General features: G+C 32.6%; 1 protein-coding gene across 6 annotated transcripts in view; it reads right to left on the reverse strand.

Annotated features, from left to right (window-relative positions):
- TRAPPC8 (trafficking protein particle complex subunit 8) overlaps window positions 1–25,005 on the reverse strand; it is a 97,269-nt gene that overhangs the window by 55,608 nt on the left and 16,656 nt on the right. The window contains exons 3-12 of one of the 6 annotated variants that reach the window (XM_081263620.1): window positions 24,630–24,713; window positions 21,331–21,420; window positions 19,032–19,206; window positions 16,324–16,477; window positions 13,564–13,657; window positions 12,620–12,879; window positions 12,071–12,186; window positions 11,158–11,308; window positions 9,882–9,982; window positions 6,160–6,265 (exon numbers count right to left, since the gene is read on the reverse strand). In XM_081263620.1, the coding sequence (XP_081119746.1) occupies window positions 6,160–6,265; window positions 9,882–9,982; window positions 11,158–11,308; window positions 12,071–12,186; window positions 12,620–12,879; window positions 13,564–13,657; window positions 16,324–16,477; window positions 19,032–19,206; window positions 21,331–21,420; window positions 24,630–24,713 (1,331 nt within the window). The remainder of the gene's footprint in view (window positions 1–6,159; window positions 6,266–9,881; window positions 9,983–11,157; window positions 11,309–12,070; window positions 12,187–12,619; window positions 12,880–13,563; window positions 13,658–16,323; window positions 16,478–19,031; window positions 19,207–21,330; window positions 21,421–24,629; window positions 24,714–25,005) is intronic. The other 5 variants (XM_081263621.1, XM_081263622.1, XM_081263623.1 and 2 more) reach the window with 5 other exon arrangements.

The raw sequence follows: 25,005 nt of genomic DNA on the forward strand, positions 1-25,005 counted from the left end.
GTCTTTCTTTCCCATCCCATGCTTTATCTCATTTGCCAGAGATAACAACTATTCATAGCTTTAGTGTGTGTGTGTGTGTGTATCTTTCTCCATATATGTATATGTATATGTATATGCCTAATATATATATTTTTTAAAACTACACATTTTTAATACATATTTAGGTTCATTCACTTAATATCATCTTTCCAAAACATCTACATCTTTCATGTCTTTTAAATCTACACTGTATTCTATTATATAAATGTGCCAAAACTTAATATAGCCCCAATTATTATTTCATTTTGTTACTAAAAAATAATAAGTATCTTTATAAAAACATTTTGATTAATTATTCAAACATTTTTACTAGATCGATTTCTGGAAGTAGAACCACTAAGTTAATGAAAGCCATGCATATATTTCAAATTTGGACCAATGCAGCCAAACTGCTATCAAAAAAAGTGTACCATTATATACTCTCATCAACAAGAGTTCACATTTTCACTTCACTAAGTCAAAAACTCTTTCTAAAAATTTTTGTCTAATAAAAGAAAAGTGACACCTCTGCTCCTTAACATATATTCTGTAATAGTAAGGCTATTAATCATTTTATACATTTAGGGAGCCTTGGTATTTTTCCTGTGCATTGCCTGTTAATATCTTTTTGTAAATGGATTTTCATATTTGTCACAGCCCTTTGGATACTTGGTCAATTTTAGTCTTTTATCATACATTTTACAAATATTATTTTCCAGTTTTAACATGAAAGAGTTTACTCTTTTGTAGTAAAGTGCACTATTTCTGCTTTTATAGTTTCAAGATATTGCATCAAACTAAAAAAGGATATTATCACTACCAGATTTTTAAAAATGTTCTCTTAGTATTTTCTTCAAGATAAATAACATGTGTGTGTGTTGTGTATCTTCTGTATTATACTGGTTTCTTTTTTATATGTTATCATATAAAAAACAAATAGGAATCCAACCAAAATAGCTTGTCTGATGTCACAATACCATTTATAAATAACCTAGCTTTCTCCACTGATTTTTAAATATCTTAAATCATACGCAGTATGAAATCCCAATCCTATACCATTAATGTGTCTGTTCCTATCAAATGTAAACAGTTTTAACTTCTGTAGCCTCATTAATATATTCTAATATCTAGAAGATGTAATTCCCTCTAATTAACATTTTTATTTCAGAACTTTGTTTAGGTTTCAACAGTTTCACAGTTTTTCTTTAAGTTCCATATGTTTATTCTTAACATATGAATATGTGCACAGAAAGTATAAATATATATACCTATTTTTAATTTCCTATAAAGCCTCATTAAACTGCAAAAGTAGGACAGACAAGAATCCTGTTCATTATAAATAAATAAGGAATATGCCCTGGGTGTCCGTGATGGTTTTTAGATGATTCTAATATATAATCCAGTTGAGAACTAGCAATAATAAACCCAAGAATTCTCAAATTTAACACTCAAAAACTAACCAATTCAAGAGAGACCTGCAAGTTCACATCAGATATTAATTTAGCTGAAACAAAATTTTGACTCTTACATGCAACAGACTATTGACTGAGAAAGAATCAGTTTGCAATGCTGAATACTCTACTTTCATATCTCACTTTAGCTCTAGTCTTCATTAGCTTCTCTTATAGTGACACCCAAAATAGTAAAAACATTGTTCTGAAAAGATAAAATGGGCCTAAAAAAAGTCTGTTGTTGATATTGATGGATGAGAAATCAAAGGATATTTACAAAGGATGATTTTATCTAGAAAGTGGAGGCTTTGAATGAATTGAAAAATAAAGTTTTAAAATAGTTCATATCTGTAAGACTAGCATATGTGCAATGTGAGGAACTAAGAAAAAAAAACCTGTGATATCATTTTGGCAAGAATTTCAGCGTAGGAAAATTTTGCCACAGTCAAGAGATAATTTTAACAAAATCTGAAAAGGCAACGGTAACTTAAAATATGAGGATATGTATTGAAAAAAAAAATCTGAAGCATAGACTTTATTATAGTTGGAATGTATCCCCCATCTCCTTAAGTTCACATGTTGAAAATGTAATACTTGCTACAATAGTGATATGATGTGGAACCTAATAAATGGTCATTCAGCCACAAGAGGCCTTATAAATAAATTAATGTCATTATCACAGGTATGGGTAACTGGGAAATTAGATTTGTCATAAAAGTGAATTCAGCCCTCTCTTTTCCTCTTGCTCCCATACTCCCTTGCCTTTCTGCTTCTCACCTTGGGGTGAGGCAGCAGGAAGACCCTCACCAGGTACCAGTGCCATGAACTTCCCTTTTTCCAGAACCATAAGCCAAATAAACTCATACTGTTTATAAATTACCTAGTCTATGGTATTATTATAGCAACTTTAAAAGAGACTTAAAAAAAGACCTCAATAAATATTTCCATAAAACCAGTTGAGGGCTAAAGCTGTGGCTCAGTAGTAGAGCGCTCACCTAGCACGTGCGAGGGCACTGGGGTTCAATCCTCAGCACCACATAAAAATAAAAACAAATAAAAAATAAAGGTATTGTGTCCAACTACAACTAAAAAATGTATTTTAAAAAAAGTTGATAAAGGCATCTGTTGCAGCTACTGCATAGAATCAAGTTTCAAACAAATAATGGATCTAATATTTTAATATTTTTTTTCTTCACATAATTGTGAAGTTACTAGGGAAGGTACTATCAGCTGATCAATTTCCAACAGGAACAGATGCTTCCAAAATGAAAAAAACTTATTTAAAAAAAAACTTCTGCCAGGCATGGTAGCACATGCCTGTAATCCTATGTCTCCTGACACTGAGACAGGAGAATCACTAGTTCAAAGCCAGCATCAGCAACGGTGAGGTGCTAAGCAACTCAGTGAGACCCAGCTCTAAATAAAATACAAAATAGGGCTGGGAATGTGACTCAGTGGCCAAGCACCCTTGAGTTCAATCCTCGGCACCCCCCCCAAAACACTTTCATTACTATGTCTAAAACTGATTTATCATATTTAAATATAGTTCGGAATATATAGTTCAGTAGTAAGCACTTCCCTGGCACATGTGAAGCCTTGGGTTCAATCCCCAGTGCCACACACACACAAAAAAAGTAAGATATTTAAATGTAGTGACAGATAGTAGGGATGTCTCAAAATACCAAATTTGGATATATTATGCTACATGATGGTAAACGTGATATTTTTTTCCCCATTAGACTAAGCTGTGCACTGCCATTCTGAGAATCCCAAAGCATAAAACAATAATCTGTCCATAAATTTGCAGTTCTAAAAAAATCAACTCAAATCACAACTTTTTCACCCAGTCTTATAGCTGTCATTTGGTACTGGCAAAAATTTAGGGAATGCAATTCAATTATATCAACAGTATATGATTATATTCTCTATTCTTGAGACAAGTATGTTTTTCAAGATATAATATAGCCTTTCTAGTTAATAAAATACACACAGCAAAGTGTGCCATTACATAAATTACTAGTTAAGATTTAATATTAATTTTATACACATTATGCCTAGTAATCTTTATTTTTGTCACAAGAAAATATGAGAACGGGCTGGGGATGTGGCTCAAGCGGTAGCACGCTCGCCTGGCATGCGTGGGGCCCGGGTTCGATCCTCAGCACCACATACCAACAAAGATGTTGTGTCCGCCGAGAACTAAAAAATAAATATTAAAAAATTCTCTCTCTCTCTCTCTCTCTCTCTCTCTCTCTCTCTCTCTCGATCCTCAGCACCACATACCAACAAAGATGTTGTGTCCGCGGAGAACTAAAAAATAAATATTAAAAAATTCTCTCTCTCTCTCTCTCTCTCTCTCTCTCTCTCTCTCTCTCTCTCTCCCCCCTCTCTCACTCTCTCACTCTCTCTTTAAAAAAAAAAAAAAAAAGAAAATATGAGAACTATAGCAGAACAAGCCACTGTAAATCACAACTTCTGGCAAAATGCATCAAAGTACCTGCTCCCACCCACTACCCTACAGCAGTAAATGACAGTGATACATTTTCTAGACTTTCCTGACAAAATAAATCAAATGGACTTGAGAAAAAAAAATTGAAAACAAGAGTTGAAAAGAACAACAGAAAATAACAAGGCTAAAATGCAGGCAGAAGAATTTACTCTAAAGAAATTTTATTTAGCAGGGCACAGTGGAGCACGCCTATAATCCCAGTGGCTCAAGAGGCTGAGACAGGAGAATCAATCCTGAGTTCAAAGCCAGCTTCAGCAATGGAGAGGTACTAATAAGCAACTCAGTAAGACACTGTCTCTAAATAAAATACAAAAAAGGACTGGGGGCATGACTCAGTGGTCAAGTACCCCTGAGTTCAACCCCCGGTACCCAAAAAAGAAATTTTATTTACATATGCAGGTAGAAAGGCAATTAAAAACATTTAAGCAAGAAAAAAAAATTCTATTCAAGCTCCTGGACCATTAATTTTTATATTCACTGATATCCCTAGTGTGAAAAACACAGCAACACATTCAAACCCCTCTTCTTAGAAAGGACTTACTAATTCAGGTCAACAAACATTTGTAGAGTACCATGTGCCAAGACAAGTGTTAGTTACCAGGGATAAAAATATACAGGGCAGACCAATTCCTTGCAGTCAAGCAGCTAACAGCTTAGATATAACTTCCAATATAATACAACAGAACAAGTCAAGTTTTATAGCACTATGTGAGAGAACAGAAAGGAGACCTATGGTAGTGGGAAAGACTATCTGAAAGACATGACTAATAAAGGACTAATGAAGAACAAGTAAATTTAGTAAAGCAAAAGGAAAAAAGTCCTAGTCCAGATAAAAGATATTAAGGATGAGAACTAGGACTTGGGGGAGTAGGAGATTAGTAAACCATTTTGAGATAAAATAAAAAATATATTTAAGAAAATGAACCCCCCCCCCAACACACACACACACACCACTGTGTTACTAACAGGAAGCATGAATACAGGAGTACTTCAAGCAGTTTCTGCTAGAACTAACAGAGTTTGTTGGTGATAACATCAGATATGAAATTTCAAATTTAGGGCTGAGATGATAGTTCACTGGTAAAGTATTGACCTAGACTGCAAGCCTACATGAGGCCCTGGGTTCTGTTCCCAGTTCTGCATCAAAACACACACACACAAACACACACATACACACACAAAATTTGAATTTCTTGATATTTTAACTTAAGATGTCTTGAAAACATTTAAGTAGATATGTCATTTTTAAAGTGGCCAAACTAATCTAAAATTCAAGAAGTCAGGATTTGGAATAGGTTGAGCGTGAAAATCACAACTGTGAACAAGATTGTCCTAAAACTGTATAGAGTGAAAACAGAACAGTGATAATTTAAAGGGTAAAATACATATTTGATTATGTTCCTTTGTTCTTGAGTATTCTACAAAATGTCTTTAACCATACCTACGAAAGAATACTACCGTTCTTTACACATCTATGGTGAAAGCAATTCAATAATTCTATTGTATAACCTTCAATAGCAACTATAAATGGGTTACATTTCTCAGTTTTGAAATATTCATAATAAAATTTTTTAAACAATTAAGATGATTTTCTTTAAAAGTTCATACTAGCCGGGTGCGGTGGCACATGCCTATAATCCCAGCGATTCAAGAGGCTGAGGTAGGAGGATCACAAGTTCCAAGCCAGCCTCGGCAACTTAGTGAGGCCCTAAGCAACTCAGTGAGACCCTGTTTCAAAATAAAAAATAAAAAGGCCTGGGAATGTGGTTCCATAGTGAAACGCCTCTGGGTTCAATCCCCAGTACCAAAAAAAAAAATTCATACTAATTGTAAACAAGATTGAAAATTCTTCAGTGGCTATTGTTTTAAAGTTGAGGAATGATGCACATACATGTTGTTTTAAAAACCATTACATATAAGACAGAACCTAAGTCATAGGAGATGCTCAATACATATTTGTGGTTAATAATAATACAGTGTGGAGTTAAAATGTCTAAATAAAATAAATTCAATTTATAAAAATTATACTTAAAATTAATTCAACAAATAACTTAAAAAGCTATATTATAAATCCCAAAGGGATGCTGCTCCTAATTTTATGTTTTGTACACCTTCTCATGAAAAAAGATACATGCTTACAAAATAATGTATATTAAATCAAATGTTACACAGTTTCAGTACCTCACTAGTCAACCGTATTAGGAGAGCTGCAGCTTCTGAATATTTGCTTTGGCTTTTTAGAATTTCAGCACTAAGCAATACACATCTTTCAGCCAATACCATATTCCTAAAGAAAAATAAATGAGAAAAATAATATTAGCAATAACAATACCTTAGCACATCAAAGTTAACATATATTCAGCAAAAGATTACAATTATAGACTTTGAGTAAAAACAGTCTACATCCTTATTACCCACATATTAAAAAAAGTGTTAAAAAAATACAGAATTCCCATAACTCATCTAACTTTTATTAATCACAAATTTTTGTAGTAAGAATACAATGCAAAATTACCATTCCTGTGTGTAAAAAAGCTAGAATTTACTTGGTAACTATGAACAAATAGCCAGTTAACAAAAACTGATCTGAACACAAAGGAATATAAGCATGTCAACAATATTTTTTGTTGTTGTTTTGGGTTTTTTGGGGTTTTTTTTTTTTTTTTTTTTTTTTTTGGTTCTCACTGCAAACTCTAGTTACTGGCTACTTATAGGACTATTTAGACATTTTCCCTATGGTAGTACCACTGTAATGTGTTTAAACTGGAGACAGCGAAGGACCAGAGTTGCCTGAGTGATCCGAGTCAAACTTTTTTTTTTTTTTTTTTTTTTTTGTAAAAATACCTAATCAGTTGTTTTTTCTTTGTGGACTTCTATATCAGAAGTCTAGAATTAGATTATTCATTTTCAAAAACAATAAACTAAAACTTTTTTCTGTGAAATGACAAGATTGAGTCCTTCTTTGGAAAATAACAGCAAAAGATTTTTCTTTTAACTTCTATTCCTTATATCAGAATTTTACTTGACTTTAAAATAACAACCAAAGATTATTAACTCAAACCCACTATGGAATGCCACTGTGAACAATATTTTTAGAATAAAATTTACTAGTCTCAAACTGTTTGTAGTGATTTGTCATAAACTTTCTACAAAACATAATTTTTTATATATAGGGTTAGAATTTATAAATACCTAAGATTATTAATGAGTAAAAAAGACTTAATTTCTATTTACCAGTATTGCTCATATATAATACTTAGTTGTTTTTTTTTTTTTTTAAGAGAAAGTGAGAGAGGAAAGAGAGAGAGAGAGAATTTTTAATATTTATTTTTTAGTTCTCGGCGGACAGAACATCTTTGTTGGTATGTGGTGCTGAGGATCGAACCCGGGCCGCACGCATGCCAGGCGAGCGCGCTACCGCTTGAGCCACAACCCCAGCCCAATACTTAGTTTTCTTAAATAAATTTTATAAAATCTCTCAGGTCTTAACACTATAATTTTTATTTATTTTTTATTCCTTACCCATTTTGCCAATGGCTACAAGTCCAGGACTTTATTAAAATAATCTGTCAATTCAAGCAATTTTTTTTAATTTGCACACACACACAAAAAGCAAAACAAAACATTGTATCAGCAGAGTGAAGTGCTGAGAATTCAAATATTTCTAGGACACAATTCTATATTAAAAGTAGAAACTGATACAAGAGAATAAACAGTCAATAACTGATTTATATTGTGTTTTAAGGAGAGAGAAGGATGGCTTCATGAAAGAAAAAAAAAATTAAGGGTGGGGGGTATACCTCAGTAATACAGCACATGCCTTTTTTGGGGGAGGAAGGTACTGAGGATTGAACTAGGGGAACTCGACCACTGAGCCCATGTCCCCAGCCCTATTTTGTATTTTATTTAGAGACAGGGTTTTAGTTGCTTAGCACCTTGCTGTTGCTGAGGCTGGCTTTGAACTACCGATCCTCCTGCCTCAACATCCCGAAACACTGGGATTATAGGTGTGCACCAACACATGCTTTTACCCTGGGTTTAATCCCCAGTAGCCAAAAGAAAAAATTCAAGAAAAGTCTTATAAGAGAAATAGAATCTCATCAATTCAAAAGTGGAACACAGAATTCTAAGAGGGCATTACAATGCTAAATATTGTGCTGACTGTATTTGAAGAAAATTTATTTACATTTTAATATTTCCAAGATCAGGGAGCTTCTTAAAATTGCTACATGTAATTGATACAATGTTTCTAATTTATCCCAACTACTAAACTGCTGACAAATCTTATTATGACAATTTAGAATGAGGATTATAAGGTAAATAATGCATAACAGTAAATAGGGATTCAGAAACACATATAGTCTGTTGTGGAAAGGATTGCAAACATTTATCTAGGTCACTACACAGTCTTTTCTTTTGCAGCATTCTACATGCGTATCTCCACAAGTTCTATACTTCATAAAGACAAGGAAGATCTATTCAGAGAACAAATATTCAAACTTCTTGAAACTTTCACTATTCTGGTTTCTCTGGTAGTTCACTGTACTAGTTCTGCCTTTAGAATCTCTCCTCTCAATCCCTTTTAGTAGTTCCTTTTTCACAGGGCTATAATATCTTCTGCTAAAATCTATAAATATGTTATTGAATAGATTATAATGTATAAAAGGTAGGATTTGATACTGGTTCTACCACTTATTAGCTTTATACCCTTGGGTAAATTAAATTTTTAAAGTTTCCATTTCCTTATTTATAAAGCAGAAATAACACCACCTACCATGTTATAGGTTTGTTTTAATGATTAAATGAAGTGTAAATTACTTGGACATAGTGAGTTGAGGTACCAAACACTCAATTAAACATTAACTTTTAAAAAATAGGAATGTTGATATATTGTACACATATTGCTATTACAATTACTACTTCAACTTGATAAACATTATAGGACTCAAAATGGCTTTCGTATCTCTCTCTTCCCCAATGCATCCATTCTACAATAGAAAAATAAAGGAGCTGGGGTGTAGCTCAGTTGTAGAATGTTTGCCTAAAATGAGCAAGCAAGGCCCTGGGTTTGATCCCCAGCACTACAAGGAAAAAAAAATGTCAGATTGATCATTCTGAAAAATAACTTTTACAATGTCAAGGCTCTACTCAATAATCTCCCACTTACTACTATATACATCTTAATTACAGCTTAAGAATAATCATAATAAATGATAAACCCTCCTCACACTAATTTATATCAAACCCTTTTTCCAAATTTATCAGTCAACACTTTCCAAATATATGATTGCTTTGACCTAGACAGAGCTCTATATCCTTTCACTAATAATGATGCAACCACAACATTATTTCTAAAAATCACAATTCCAGACATGCCTTTATGGCTATCACATCCCAACTACCTTTCTTTCAAATTCTACTCATCAAATATCCCAAGAAACCTCCTCTCACCACTTTTGGGCTTGTTCATAATCTCCTTCTAATAATACTGTGTATTCAAAATACTTTTAATAGTACTGTGCATTCAAAATACTTTTCATCTCCACCACCCACCTCTACCCTACCCTGGACTGTTACTTAACTCTGAATTAATAAGGAAAATTCAAAATAGCTAATTCCTGGCTTAATAGTAGGTATGTTCAGAAATGTCCCTACAATATAATGCACCCTCAATATAACATAAGCTAAACATTCCTAATCAAAACCAAATAGGAAAGACGTGGTAATAAAATATTAATTTTTTTCACCTCAATTTGTCTCACTACATTAACTTGAGAGTCTAAAGCATGAAAAACAAAAAGAACTATTTATAATTAAAAATATAAATGTCAAAATATAATTTTTTTAAAAAAATGTTAAATTTACCTCTAAATGGGCAAAATATAAATATTATAGTCACCTACCTGCAGATATCCCTATATGTTTGAATTGCTGTATCCATGTAATGAGCAGGGTATGGCCTGGGTGCTCCTGGTTGAAGAAAAGCTGACACTGCTGCCATTTCCTAAGGGAAAAGACAAAATGTATACTATTTCAAAAGGAGAAAAAATCTTATAATTTAGCATTCAGGAAGCTCAAAAATTAGAATGAAATTTGTTAGAATTTCTTATTGTACATATAAATAAATTGCATAGCTTAAAGCAGACTCAAAAAATATATTTATATGCTTTCATCTTAAAATTCTCCAAATTCAAGTCGTTAATTAAATATTTAACTGAGATTTCCAAGAAGACCTAGTTAACTTTGGTTTTTGGTGTAAATAAAATATCAAGTGAACTTAGCTTAAGATTTCAGGTACACCTCCTCCCAGTTTTTCCAAGAGCACAGAACAGACCAATGATGGAATTATACAAAGACAATATAGTCATGCATCATTTAATGGCAAGGATACGTTTTGAGAAATTGCACTCACGTGTTTCCTTGTAGTATGGGCAGCATAATGGGTTTACAATATTACTAGGTGGTATAATTTTTTAAAGCAATATGCTTATATGACACCAACATAGTCCACTTAAACCTTGTTGTGCAACGTATGACTGTATCTTTTTTCCAATTTTATCTATTATCTGATAAATATTACCTCTAAGCTATTTAAATGGAGATAGCAGCTATATGAAAGAAATAGATTAGCAGTAAAAAATAAAGGCATGTCTACTATAACATGATATATGCATACCTGAAAATAACTGGGATTGTACAAGCTGCCCTAAGAGTAATAAACCTCAGAAAAATATGGTTAGGACAGTCCTTCTGAGGCCTATTCATCTGTGTAATCAAAGCACTAGCAAAATTATTTAATGGCACATTGGAGGGTGACCTACATAATCTAGAAAGGCAGCTTAGCATGACTGGAGGTTATCTTAGGGAATATAAAAAATACCAACATGTAAATACTGGCAGAGATGGAGACAAAGAAAAGGACCTCCTAACAGGCAAAACTATGTAGGGTGAACATGGGAAAAAGTGTAGTCTGCACTGAGCCCAATGCTATGCAAGGCTAGAGGTGTACTTCTCTGGAGAGGAAGTCTGTATACATCAGAATATAGACATTTAGTTTTTATTTTCTTAAAATGCAAACAAGAGCTGGGGATGTAGCTCAGTGGTAAAGCGCTTGTCTAACATGTATGAGGCCCTGGGTTAAATTCCCCACAAAGCAAAAATAAAAAAATAAATACCAACCAAGGCACCAGCTGCATAAAGCATTGCTTGATCATTAAGAAAATCCTTCTTTGCAGTATGATAGCAACTGTAAGCCAAATCATAATGTTGCACCAAAAAACATAAGTCAGCCATTTTCCTGATTTGAAGTTCTGGTGCTTCAGGTGGATACCTGTATATACAATAAGTTAAAAAAAAAAAAAAAAAAAAAAAATATATATATATATACACACACACACACACACACACACACACACACACAATTTATTACGCTCAACTCCATTAAATATAAAATGTATAACAAGCTATTTGACTATCCAGAATATGAAGAAAACTGATTCTCTTTAACAAGAATTCTTCCCCCAAGAAGAGTGTCAAGTTTCAGAACTATTTGGAAACAAAACGTTACTTTATGTAATTTATAACTGTGGGAACTTCTTAACAGCAGGCAAGTATTTTCTCCATGATAAAGTTATGAAGTGAATAAAATGGTTAATTCCAGGAATTACATCAGGAAAAATAATTAAAATCCAAATGGATTAATTTTATTCTCCCTTAAAACAAGATTTTTTATAAAACAAAATTTGCTAAATATGTGCCATGTGTTAGAATCATAGACTACAACCTTTAAGATACAAAAGGGTTATTAACGAATATCTAATCTAATTCCATCTTCATGCAAATAGGGAAACAGTCTCAAAACAAAGTGACTTTCCCAATTATCTTTAGAGTTTATTTTTAGATGTCCAAATTACATATTTTTAAAAATTAAATAACTAACTTACAGTCACTGCTCTTATCTACCTGAATGTTTGACACTGTGAAACTAAGAAACTATGAAGGTAGTTATTGTTTGCATGACAACACATAATCAAACACTAGACAAAGTTAAAACAAAAAACAGGAAAGATTAAAACAGCAATATCTTACTCACAGCAACCCAGATGTATTTTTCAGCTCATTAATGCTCTTTTCTGGAACTTTACTGCCACTAAACCATTTTTTAGTTGCAGAAAATAGAGATCGACTCAAACCTTTTCTTGATATTAGCTAAGAAAAAAGATTAAATATGTTGACAAATAAGAAGGATTTAATATTTTTTGTTTACATACAAAAAAAAATTTTAAATAACCTTTAAAAAGCTTTAGTAGTGGGTAAATAATGATTATAATAACACTGATTTTTTTCTTTAAAAACTACCTAAAGAGCTAGGAATGTAGCTCAGTGGTAGAGCATTTGCCTAGCACAAATGAGGCCCTGGGTTCAGTTCTCAGGACCACACACACAAACTAATATGCTGGTAAAAAACTGAAAATGAATAAGTTTCTTCTAGGACTGAATAGAGTTTCATCACTGATAGTAATTTCAGTAAGTCCTAACAATGGCCTACTGCAAAACAAAAATCTTAAAATTCTTTAAATAATTTATATTACATTCTTTAGTATTTACTTAAATTTGAAAAATAAAATCCAAAAAGTGTTACCTGATCATTTAATTGCCGAATTGTTTTCTCTATATGTGGCAAAAGGCCCCGAAATGTAAACTCTTGTATAAATTGTCGAATTCTATCATGATCGGTAAGTGTTAAACATGCACCATGAATTATTCCAGAATTTGTTTTCTTTGTTTCATGTAATGATGAAGCAGATTTTACATGATCTGGGCCATCAATGCTGTTAGAAGGGTCACTGGATTGGTCCAATTGAAGTGGGTGAGCTCTAAAGTTATTTGGTAAGCCATCTACTGAAAAAAAAAAAAAAAAAAATCTTCCTTTTACTCTCAGAATGCAAGAGAAAATGGGAAAACTACTACCCCACTCTGCTAAATTAAAAAAAAAAAAAAAAAACCAGAAAAATGGAACCCTACAATCTCTCCATACACCTTAGACGTCTAAGATTAACATTTAATCATTAATCGTTAACATTTTCATCCCTACATTTAAAGGGTTTGAGCTTATACTTGCTACATGTAATAGAAATTTAAGAATTCAGGTAAATTGGGAAATAAAAAAAAAATAGTTTTAAATTAATATAAAGAATTATTTTAAAATATCACAACTAAGCCATAAGAAAAATTACAACAAAAAATATTTAGAGCTATTATTACCAAAACTGTAATTAAAAATATACAAATACAGCTCTCAAAATCATTTAAATTGGGGAAATAATTAATATCGTACATCACATCTTCCCTTGCTTTCCACGAATATTTTTTTTAAAAAAACTGATATATTATTCTTATAAAACAAACTTTAAAGGTCAAAAATCAAACTCAAAGAATTCAATAAACACTTCAGAAGAAAAGCTAACCTGCTCATTATCTTTTTGTTTTACAAAAATTTCCCCATCTTTTATCTATAAAGGTTAACATGCTTTGACAACAATATGTTTTCTATCAAAAGAGAACTCAGAGAAAGTATGTCAAGACCTTTGACTTCGTTATCTAATCCATCCAATGAAAGCAAGTTACTATCAGAATTCTTATTTGAAGTTATAGTACAAGGGCCATCTTCATATGATTCCTAGCAAAATAAAATAAAACAGCATTAACAATCATTTTATCATGTTTAATATACCACCAAATCCATCAACAAGTATGATTACTCTGCTAACCACTGGTTTCATCTATTTGCTAATGATAGTCTTTTCCTCTAGTCCTCTAAATTTCTACCTTCTTCCATGTTCTTTTTTTTTTTTCTAAAGAGAGACAGAGAGAGAGAGAATTTTAATATTTATTTTTTAGTTTTCGGCGGACACAACATCTTTGTTTGTATGTGGTGCTGAGGATCGAACCCAGGCCGCACGCATGCCAGGCAAGCGTGCTACCGCTTGAGCCACATCCCCAGCCCCTTCCATGTTCTTTTGATGTTGTTGTTTGTTTGTTTTTGCAGGACTGGGAATTGATCCCAGGACCTCAATCAAGCTGGACAACTATCCTACCACTGAGCTACATTCCTCAACTTTATTTTTATTTTATTTTGAAACAGTTGCCCAGGCTGGCCTTGAACTTATGATCCCCTCAAGTAGCTGTGATTACAGGCATGCACCACCATACCCAGCCTTATGTATTTTATTCTAACACTCCAATCCACTTAACTCCTTAATTAAGAATTAAGTAACAGTCCAGGATGGGGTGGGGGTAGATGGTGGATATAAAAAGTATTTTGAATACACAGTACTATTAGAATTAACCCCCTATAAGGAGATTATGAACACGCCCAGAAGTGGTGAGAGGAGGTTTCTTGGAATATCTGATGAGCAGAATTTGAAAGAAAGGTAGTTGGGATGTGATAGCCATAAAAGCATTTCTGATAAAGTTTTAAATTCTTCACCACTCAATTTACTAGTCCAATTCTTCTGAATTTAAATGACCTCTATCTCAATTTATTTACATGTGATTATACACACACACACACACACACACACACACACACACACATGAATATACACAGATATTTATATAGGTATATACGAATGTCTATGAATCTAAAGGAATGATGGCAAGGAATGGACTACTAGAGTCAGGGGGCAAAAAGACAAAGGAGTATAAAATCTCCTAAGTCATGTTCACAGTGCTAGCATGTTTGAGTGAATTATGAATATATTCAAGTGTTTTGAAAAAATATCAAATGCAAAGTACACTGGTACAAAGTTCACTGGTACAAAGGCACTGCTTTCTCAGTCAACAAAGAAAAATTAAAATACACAAGCTATTCCATGAGAACAGTAAATATGAAATTATTCTGAGTGCCACACTTTGAGGAAAATATGTAAACTATAATTTCTTAAGGAAACTATCGGAAACAACCTCTTGAGAAAGACCAAAAAACTGGGTATAGTTAGTCTAGAAAAATATAAAAGGGGACAGAGAGCTATCCTTCTACATTTTGAAAGCTGACAATGAAAAACTGATATGCCCCCCACAAAAGGACCAATGTGAACAAACAGTGAAAATGTTAGGTTGACCCTCAACTTCAAGCTGTTCTGAAATACAACTGGTTACTTAAGGAGATAGCAAGTGCTATCAGTACTTCATAGATTTAAAGGAAATTATAACATGGATTGGAGATTGATACCTCTGTCTTCCATTAAAAGTTCTCAAACAGGACAACTTGATTTACATTTCCCTTTACATGGCTAAACTCTAAATCAAAACTTTCAGTATTGTTTCTATTCTGAGGATGGCCCTGAAAGGCTATTTTTAAAACTCAAAACTTGTTAACATACAACTGGTTCTTTTTTGCCTAAAGAATTTTTCCCAACATATCTCAAAGAAGGTTAGCAATCATTTCAATATTTAAATGAGTAAAACATTGGAATAGCACAATGTCTAGACTAAAAATTTCATATTATATAAACAACTTAAATAAATCTTTAAACAATATTCAATTAGAAGATCAATACTCAATTAGAAGATCAATACTTCATTTTATAATTGATGTCTTTAAAATAATGTCACATAAAGAGCACAAAATACAGCTTATTTTCCTTCTAAACAAAAATAATTTTTGATTATCTACCTAAGCAAAGGAACTTGCATTTCCCTATTACCAAGGGCATACAACCATAAACTTAGATGTTTGAAAACACTTAAAACCTTACTCCTACCCACTTTGGTCAAAAGACAAATTAATTAAGTCCAGAACTATAGATTAAGAAAGGAGTGAGGGAAGAAAAATAACACTTCCTAAAAATTCAGAAGAAAATGAAACCAAAGGAAAGCTTAGAAGGAAAAGCTCACCCAACTAAAAGGCATGAGCTCCAAAATCCAAAAGAACATCACGTTGAAAATGTAGACAGCAACCCCAGAGCATGTGGATAATAACTGTGAGCATTTACAATAAACTTAATGGACAAGTAAAAAATTCCATTATATTCATGTCTAGCCAAACTAATTCAGTTTTCATTGTGTAACTCATTTTTAATCTTTTAAGAAAAAAGAGCAATTAACACTATTATATACCTGAGAAGAGTTGCAGTTGGTTAAAAACAGCTTTTGAATCTGATTTAAAAGCTCACAGTAGATAGCCAGATTCCACGAAATAAATATTAGTAACTGTACCAGTTTAAAAAAAAAAAAAACATAAAAAATCCTACATTTATACTATTATGCCATAAAACTGAAATACAACTTTTGTGGTTTGCTTCATTATTATGATTATTGTTGTTGTTGTTGTTTTACATATACCTGGTTTTGAATACTACTTTTCTGGAGATACTGACTCCAAGGATCTGGTATCTGTTCATCTGATGCTCGATTTGATGTTCGAGAATTAATTTTAAGCAAATAGCAACCCTGAGTTCCATATTTCTGTTTCATTTCTTCATAAATTGATTCAGCTCTGAAATTTAAAAAAAAAAAAAAGAAAAAAATTTAAGAAAAAAGAAAAAGCATCATAGTAATTGGGGAGCAGACTTTAGATAAAAGATCTTAATATAAAAATAATACTCAAAAAAAGGCAAAACAAAATTAGGATTAAATAGTAAAGTGGAGTTACCAAAGTAGGTTCCATGGAGTAAAAAATCTGTTATTCAAAAGAAACATTCCTGTTACTCAAAAGAAAATCTAGGTGATCAAACTAGTTTGGGGAAACTAAAAAAAAAAAAAAAAGAAAGAAAGAAAGAAAAAAAGAATTTCCTTACAGGAATTCACCTCTGAGCTTTCTATGAGACAATACACACTGTTATTTACCAACCCAGCTTAAACTCATAAACCAGCAGTGCTTCCTCTCAATGAGAGGACTAGTCTTCAGGGAATAGAACATGAAGGAATTCTTAGAGAACATTTTTCAAGAAACCAAAGTGCTAACATAGAAAATTAGCTGGGCACAGTGGCACATGCCTATAATCTCCACTACTTAAGGGAGGCTAAATCAGGAGGATCACAAATTTGAGGCCAACCTCAGCAATTTAGCAAGATCCTACCTCAAAATAAAGAATTAAAAGGATTGGGGATGGAGTTCAGAAGTGAACTGCCCGGGTTCAATCCAGCAGGGGCAGTAGCGGGGGGGCGGGGGGAGGGGGGGGAAATCAACCTCCAAAATCTTACAAAACAGGACACAGTTCAGAAGAAGTAGAAGAAAACAAGGCATTTATTACATAAAATCCACCTATTTTTCTTACAAAATTTATAGTAGATGAATCCATGAGCTGTTTCTCAGATGCGACAAAATAAATTCTGATTACATACCTTAAAAAAACTAAATATACTAGTGTACTAGGTTGCTCTCGCAGGTAAGATAATTCAATTCAAATTATAAAATGGCCTAAGAAGCAAATAATACAAACTATGGGAAATGAACTTTTGGGTCCACAAGGCTAAACCAGTTAAAATGGGTGTTTTTTAGTTAATCAGCTATCCTGGGAGTGGAACCAAAAAAAAAAAAACCTGAATTATTCAACTGCAAATGCTGATATTACACAAAACAAGCCGAGCAAACAACTAAATCATATCATACTCTATAAAGTCTAAATTAATAAAATTAATTAAAAATTATAAATATAAAAATATGTATACACATACTCAAGTTCAATAAATCAAACTCCAGTTCACTGTACCAATGATACCACTAAAAATAAAACCACTGATCTAATTATGTCAATTACTACTTAAATATCCTTATAACCACCATTTAATACATAAGATATAAACCCTACAGAACTCATAGAAACTAATTTTAATAGATAGTTCAAATTATTACTATTTAAATAGTATTCTTTATCCAACAAGGCTACAGACATTTCCAAAAATTCTAAAGACAATCCTCAAAGTAATTCTGTGGTTCTATTGAGTTTAATTTATTTTATTTTAAAAATGAGGCAAAGGATGTAGCCCAGTGTAAAACATGTGCTTAGCACACCCAAGATCCTAGGTTCAATACCCAGCACCCAATGAATAATGGTTTGTGCTCAGAACACAGGTAAGAAATTATTATAAAATTAGATATCCTAAATGGTACCGAAGTATCAGAATAACAGGGGCTGAGGACATGGCTTAGTGGTACAGCACTTACATTGGAATAATAAAATAACAGATTAATTTGATCCACACCTTGAAAAAAAGACCAAAATAAACTACAAATAAAAGAATAATAAATAAACTGCTTTTAATATTTATTTTTCAAGAATTTATTTTTTAATACAACTGATTCATGAATCCCAGAGGTAGAAGTATTACTGCAAATCGCTAATAATGAATATTAAAGGAAACATTAAAAAAATGCTTGAATTTTTTTGTTGTTGTTGTTTTGTTTTTTGGTATTGAGGACTGAACCCAGAGGCACTTTATCAATGAGCTACATTCCCAGTCCTTTTAATGTTTTATTTTGAGATACAGTCTCCACAAGATGTTGAGGGTCTCACTAAATTGCTGAGGCTGGCCTCAAACTTGTGATCCTCCTATCTCAGCCTCCCAAATCACTGGGATTACAGGCGTGTGCCACCACACCTGGCTGTTTGGATGTTTTTGAGAATGTGAAGAAAACCAAGGCTGGACAAGAGAAAAAACAGTGAAAACCGAGGTGCCTATAAGTAGCAGGCAGAGAAAAGTTAAAGGCAAAACTGGGACAGGGAAAAGAAATGAGAAATAATTTTACATAATGTAAGAAATAACAATTAAGGTCTACTAGTATAGAACCTCAAGTGTTTTATATACAAAGACTATGTAAGAGATAGCTATTGAAGAGAGTTTGGGTAAATATATGAAAGCTACATTAAATGATTCAGTTATTGGATCTAACTCCAGAAAAAAGATAAAACTAATTCTATTATTAATAAATTTATACTACAACAAATTTTTACTTTTTTTGTAAAAAAAAAAATCCAAAACTTAAACAAGCCATGTCCAAATTAATGTTAAATCATTAAATAAGAAAAAAAATTAAAAATAAAACTTACCTCTGTTCATCTCCTGCGCTTACATCATGTAAAAGTACATAATATTTGAGTGTATTTGGTATAAACCACTTAGGGTAGGAATAATCATTGTTGTGCTGAATCCGATGCTGCTCTTGTGACAATTTTGAAAACTGTTCCATAGGTTCAACTTCATTAGATGATGCTACCAACATACCTTGTAAACCATATTATTAAGGTAATTATCACTTATTGCAGAATATGATCATCTTATTAAGATAAACTTTAAGGAGATATTTCCCAACCAGAAAAAAAATATGATTTCATAGATTTTCACTGCAAACACAAAATAATTTCTCCAAATCTTCAAAGTTCTAAATCTTAAAGATTTTTTGTTCAGAGTTTTTAGGTTTTTTACATGTTCAATAGGAAATTCCTAAAATAGACAATATCAAAATTATATAACTATCAACATAATAACAGATTCTTGTACATCATGCTTATCTCCATTCTGCCTCAGTGAATTTCATCCACTCAAAGTGGATCAAGGACCTAGGAACTAAACCAGAGATACTGCATTTATTAGAAGAAAAAGTAGGCCCAAATCTCCATCATGTCGGATTAGGCCCCAACTTCCTTAATAAGAATCCTATAGCACAAGAATTAATATCAAGAATCAATAAATGAGATGGATTCAAACTAAAAAGCTTCTTCTCAGCAAAAGAAACAATCAGTGAGGTGAACAGAGAGCCTACTAATTGGGAACAAATTCTTACCACATGCACATCAGAGCACTAATCTCTAGAATACATAAAGAATCAAAAATCTTAACACGACAAAAACAAATAACGCGATCAATAAATGGGCCATGGAACTGAACAGACACTTCTCAGAATATGATATACAATCAATAAATAAATATATGAAAACATGTTCAACATCTCTAGCAATTAGAGAAATGCAAATCAAAAATACTCCAAGATTTCATCTCACTCCAGTCAAAATGGCAGCTATTATGAATATAAACAACAATAAGTGTTGGCGAGGATGTAGGGGAAAAGGCACACTCATACACTGATGGTGCAGCAATATGGAAAGCAGTATGGAGAATCCTTGGAAAACTTGGAATGGAACCACCATTTGACCCAGCTATCCCACTCCTAGGTCTATATCCAAAGGACTTAAAAACAGCAAACTACAGGAACACAGCCACATCAATGTTTTTAGCAGCACAATTCACAATAGCTAAACTGTGGAACCAACCAAGATGGCCTTCAGTATATGAAGATAAAGAAATTGTAGTATATATACACAGTGGAATGTTACTGAGCAATAAAAGAATGAAATCATGGCATTTGCAGGTAAATGGATGGATCTGGAGAATATAATGCTAAGTGAAATTAGCCAATCCCCAAAAAACAAGTCCTGAATGATTTCACAGATTTAAGGATTCAGATTCACAATACTCTGGGGAGATAGAGGGGGTTGGGAGGATTAAATGAACTCTAGACAGGGCAAAGGGGAAAATGGGTGGGAAGGGAAGGGAGGAGCCATAGGGGTAGGAAAGATGATGGAATGCGATTGTCATCATTACCCTAAGTACATGTATGAAGACACGAAGGATGTGACTCTACTTTGTGTAAAACCAGAGATATAAAAAATTGTGCTCTATATGTGTAATATGAATTGTAATGCATTCTATTGTCTTATATAACAAATTAAAATTTTTTAAAAATTTAATTAAGCACAATATACTCAAGTTAGAAAAATAATAAGCAATAAGTCTTATAATCAAAATAAATCAAAAACTAATTTATTATAGCAATTATACATCAAGTATGCCATTTAACAAAATAACAATAACAAAAACTTGATATATCATCAATAAAAAATAATTTCTCACTGCACACAGTGATACACACCTATAATCCTAGCGACTTGGAAGGTTGAGGCAGAAGGACTGCAAGTTCAAGGCCAGGCTGAACAATTTAGCAAGACCCTCAGCAACTTACGAGACTCTGTTACAAAAAATTTTTAAAGAACTAGAGATATAGCTCAGTGGTAAAGTATCCCTGGGTTTGAGCCCCAGTACCAAAAATAATAATAATTATTTTTATAAATGTTAATACTAATTACTATTTATCAGCCTGGGAATACACCTCAGTAGTAGAATGCCTGCCTAGCATGCTCCAGGCCCTGAGTTCAGTACCCAGTACTGCCAAAAATAATAATAATTTTTGTACTCCATATAGCCTTTCAATAATTTTGCCTTCATTCAATTATTTCTGAGAGTAATAACTTCCATAATATTTGATTTTAAGAGAATTGAAGTAAAGGATACATGCTAAATAGTGGTTCAGAAATTCATGATCTGATGCTGGCATCGACTGAAGAAAGGTCTCTCTATAAGACTCAAACCATGGAGTAGTAGCTAAAATTAACAATATATAAAGTTAGAATTCCTCAGTAAAATCAGTTTACAACAAATGAAATTTCAATTCCATATTCTTAAAAGATATTTAAAAATGATAATTTTATCATTAAGCAAGCATATTCATCTGTCCCTTAAGATACATATCACATATACATATATATATATACGTATATACACACACACACACATACACACACACACACAGAGTCATTCACCCAAATATATTCATACATTAGAGTATATGTATTTGCAAAAATAAAATCGAGTTATTCTCAAATCTCCACAATGTTCCCACTACCCACTTTCCTATTAATGCTCTAATATAATTTATGTGAATAAAAATATTTCAGAACCAAAGTTCAGTGTTACTAATCACACTGTCATAAGCAGATCCTACTCATAAACAATACTTTAGAGCACTGGTTCTCAATTGATTTTAACCCCTGAGAAAACATCTGGCAGAGTCTGGAGGTATTTCTGGTTGTTACAACTGGAGGGGGGGCGGGGGGTGCCTACTGGCCTCTACAGAAAGATGTAAGGAAAATGAAAACATTTTACAATGCACAGGACAAGGTTATCCCCCGACAAAGAATTATCTGGCTCAAAATGTCAATATTGGTGTGGTGGATAAACTCTAGAATTTGATTCTTTGAGTATGACTACAATAAAGCCTCTTCAAAGGGAATTTCAAAGGATACTTACCTTATCAAATACAAAGCTAAGTATTTTCATTTTTTGTATAATTGTATATAACATGATTCTTGGAGTGCCAACTCTTTCTTGCTCCATTCTAATCACTTTATATTACATCTAGTCTTTTTTCATTTGAACTTATTTGGCTTTATTAGGCTAAAGCAGATTATCTAAATCACAGTTTCACTAAAAGAAATTCTATTTTTACTACATGTGCTGAATAACAAACCTTGCATTCTCTTTGCTTTCATCTTAACTTTTGAAACACAGCAAATATGTTTTCAGCTTATAATACCACTTAAATGACTGGAGGGTTGAAGAAAAAAGCCATACATTTGACCAAACAGTGTATCTGGTGCCAAATATACAAAAATTTAATTCCAACAAATACAATGTGAGAACAACACATATATTGTAATCTGATTAGGAGGCATATTATTATAACAATTTCATGTTCTCTACTATAAAAGAGGAAAAATATCCCTACAAATAGTATATCTATACTCAAAAAATGACAAAAAAATTGGAGAATGAGTGACAGACTAGTATCTATTCACAATTGAAAACCAACGTTCTCACTAATAACATATCCTGTCAATAAGTCAAAAATAGTTTCTGCCTCAAAATTAACATTATATTTTCATTTAGTACCAATAGCAAGAAAAAGAGACAATAAAATTGATTAAATAAGAAGGTTTCTCCACAAATATGGTTAAGTGACTACAGATTTGTATATATTTTAATTATCATTCTCTTTACCTTCTTGCATCATTATTGCTTAAACTTAAATTATAGACACATTGTCATGAGAAGGAATATATTTTATAGGGGGGATTGAGAGTTCTAAATAAACAAAATAGACCTTTCAAAACAGCTATTCATCATAACATTACCTGTAATAACAAAAATACTAGAAAACCCTCATGTCATCAGGAGGAGAGAGGTTATATAAACTATAGTACGACCATTAAAAAGCACACTTTTAATGGGAAAAGTGGAAGGTCTCTATGTGCTGCAACTAAGTGCTCTCTTAAATATGTTAAGTTTTAAATTTAAAAAGTAAGAGAAAAGTATGCACTTTTGTGTAAGAAAAGGAAGAAAACAAAGCAATACATGTATTTATTTACATTAAAAAAATAACAGAAGAATAAATCTAATACATATGTGCTGGGGTTGTAACTCGGTGGAAGAGTGCTTGCCTAGCATTCATGAAGCCCTGAGTTCAACCCTCAGTACCACCAAAGCCAACAAAACAAAACAAACAACAACAACAAAAAACTAATACAATTAATTATCTGTACAGGACAGGAAGAAGAAAAAGAAAGGAGAAGTTGAGAAAGGGAAAAGAACATAGACAGTGACTAGACCTCCTATATACTGTTTTATAGCTTTGACTTTGAAACCATGGAAATGTATGTAGAACTTAAAGTTATATCAAAAAGAAAAACCAAACACAGATACAAGTTCTTGAATTAATAATTTTCTATATACTGATGCAAAAAGATACTGGGTACTGAACTAAGGATGTGAGAAGCAAAGGAATAATTTAAAATTATATACGGCAGAAATAAGCTTTTATCCTTAAGATAGGCCACAGTCAGGTTAATAAGGCAAGTTTTTCTTTCAGCCATATGTTCCCCTAAAGGGCTGTGAAGATGTATACACTGTGGTTCTTTTGTCCTCCTTTAATTTTGCTAAATGCCAATAAATCAAGGGCATCATTCTGTTTTTATAATTGTTCAAATGACGTTTTATTTTGGGGTTTTTTTTTGTTTGTCTGTTTGTTTTGCAGAAAGTGTGTGTGGGGGGGGGTGATACCTTAAAAACTGTTCATGTTAACAGGAGACTGTAATACTTAGTGCCAATTTCTTCTCCTCAAAAAAAAAAAAAATCTGTAGTATTTATTTGGAGATAAAAATCACTATTTTGCATACCCTTTCCATCTCTGTATGTTCTTTATTTAGAAACTGAAAGAGCAACCCTGTTATCCTACTAAAGTTTCTCTGTGCAGAAAGTACTTTGCCTTGGTAAAGAAGGGTAGTATATTTTTCCTTTTCAAAAATAAGACACAGGGCTGGCGATGTGGCTCAAGCAGTAGCGCGCTCGCCTAGCGAGCGTGCGGCCCAGGTTCGATCCTCAGCACCACATACAAACGAAGATGTTGTGTCCGCCGAGAACTAAGAATAAATAAATGTTGAAATTCTCTCTCTCTCTGTCCCCCTCTCTCTCACTCTCTCTTTAAAAAAAAAAAAAAAAAAAAAAGACACAGTCCAAACTCACTATTCAAGGACAAAACCTGGATTTAGTAAATATGTTGTAAATCACGAGTAAACACAATAAGTAATAGGATAGTTAACAAAAGATGAACAGATACCATCAGACCTCCTTCACTTTAGAAAAATTAGACCTTAACTGGGATGAACATGAAAAGTAGTAGCTGAGTGGGAAAAGAGACAATAGACAAGGAGCAAAGAGAAAACAATCTGGAAAACTGAGACCACCACAAGAAATACCTGTATATAACGAGGATTCTTTCAATTCCATCAATGTGTCTTTCCAATTACTGTACCAAGGAACACTAGCTTTAATTGACCGATCTGATGAAGAAAATATGGCACTGTTAAGCTACGCTTGTGAGGTAAATATCTAACATCTATTTATTTCTTAAACAGAATGGATGAAGAGTATGCTGACTTACATTAAGTAAAAATCAGAAGCATACTCTAGACATATAATTAACACCTTATTAAAATAGATTAAATTCCTTTTAATAACCTCCAAAGAACATTATTCTGTATATGGAATTTTATTCAAATGACTCAAATACCGTATCATATTTCATTCCCAGTTTTCAAAGCCACAAAAATAAATCTGTGGGCTGGGTTTGTG

This window comes from Spermophilus citellus (genome assembly GCF_964194105.1).
Source record: "Spermophilus citellus genome assembly, chromosome: 12".
Classification (NCBI taxonomy): domain Eukaryota; kingdom Metazoa; phylum Chordata; class Mammalia; order Rodentia; family Sciuridae; genus Spermophilus; species Spermophilus citellus.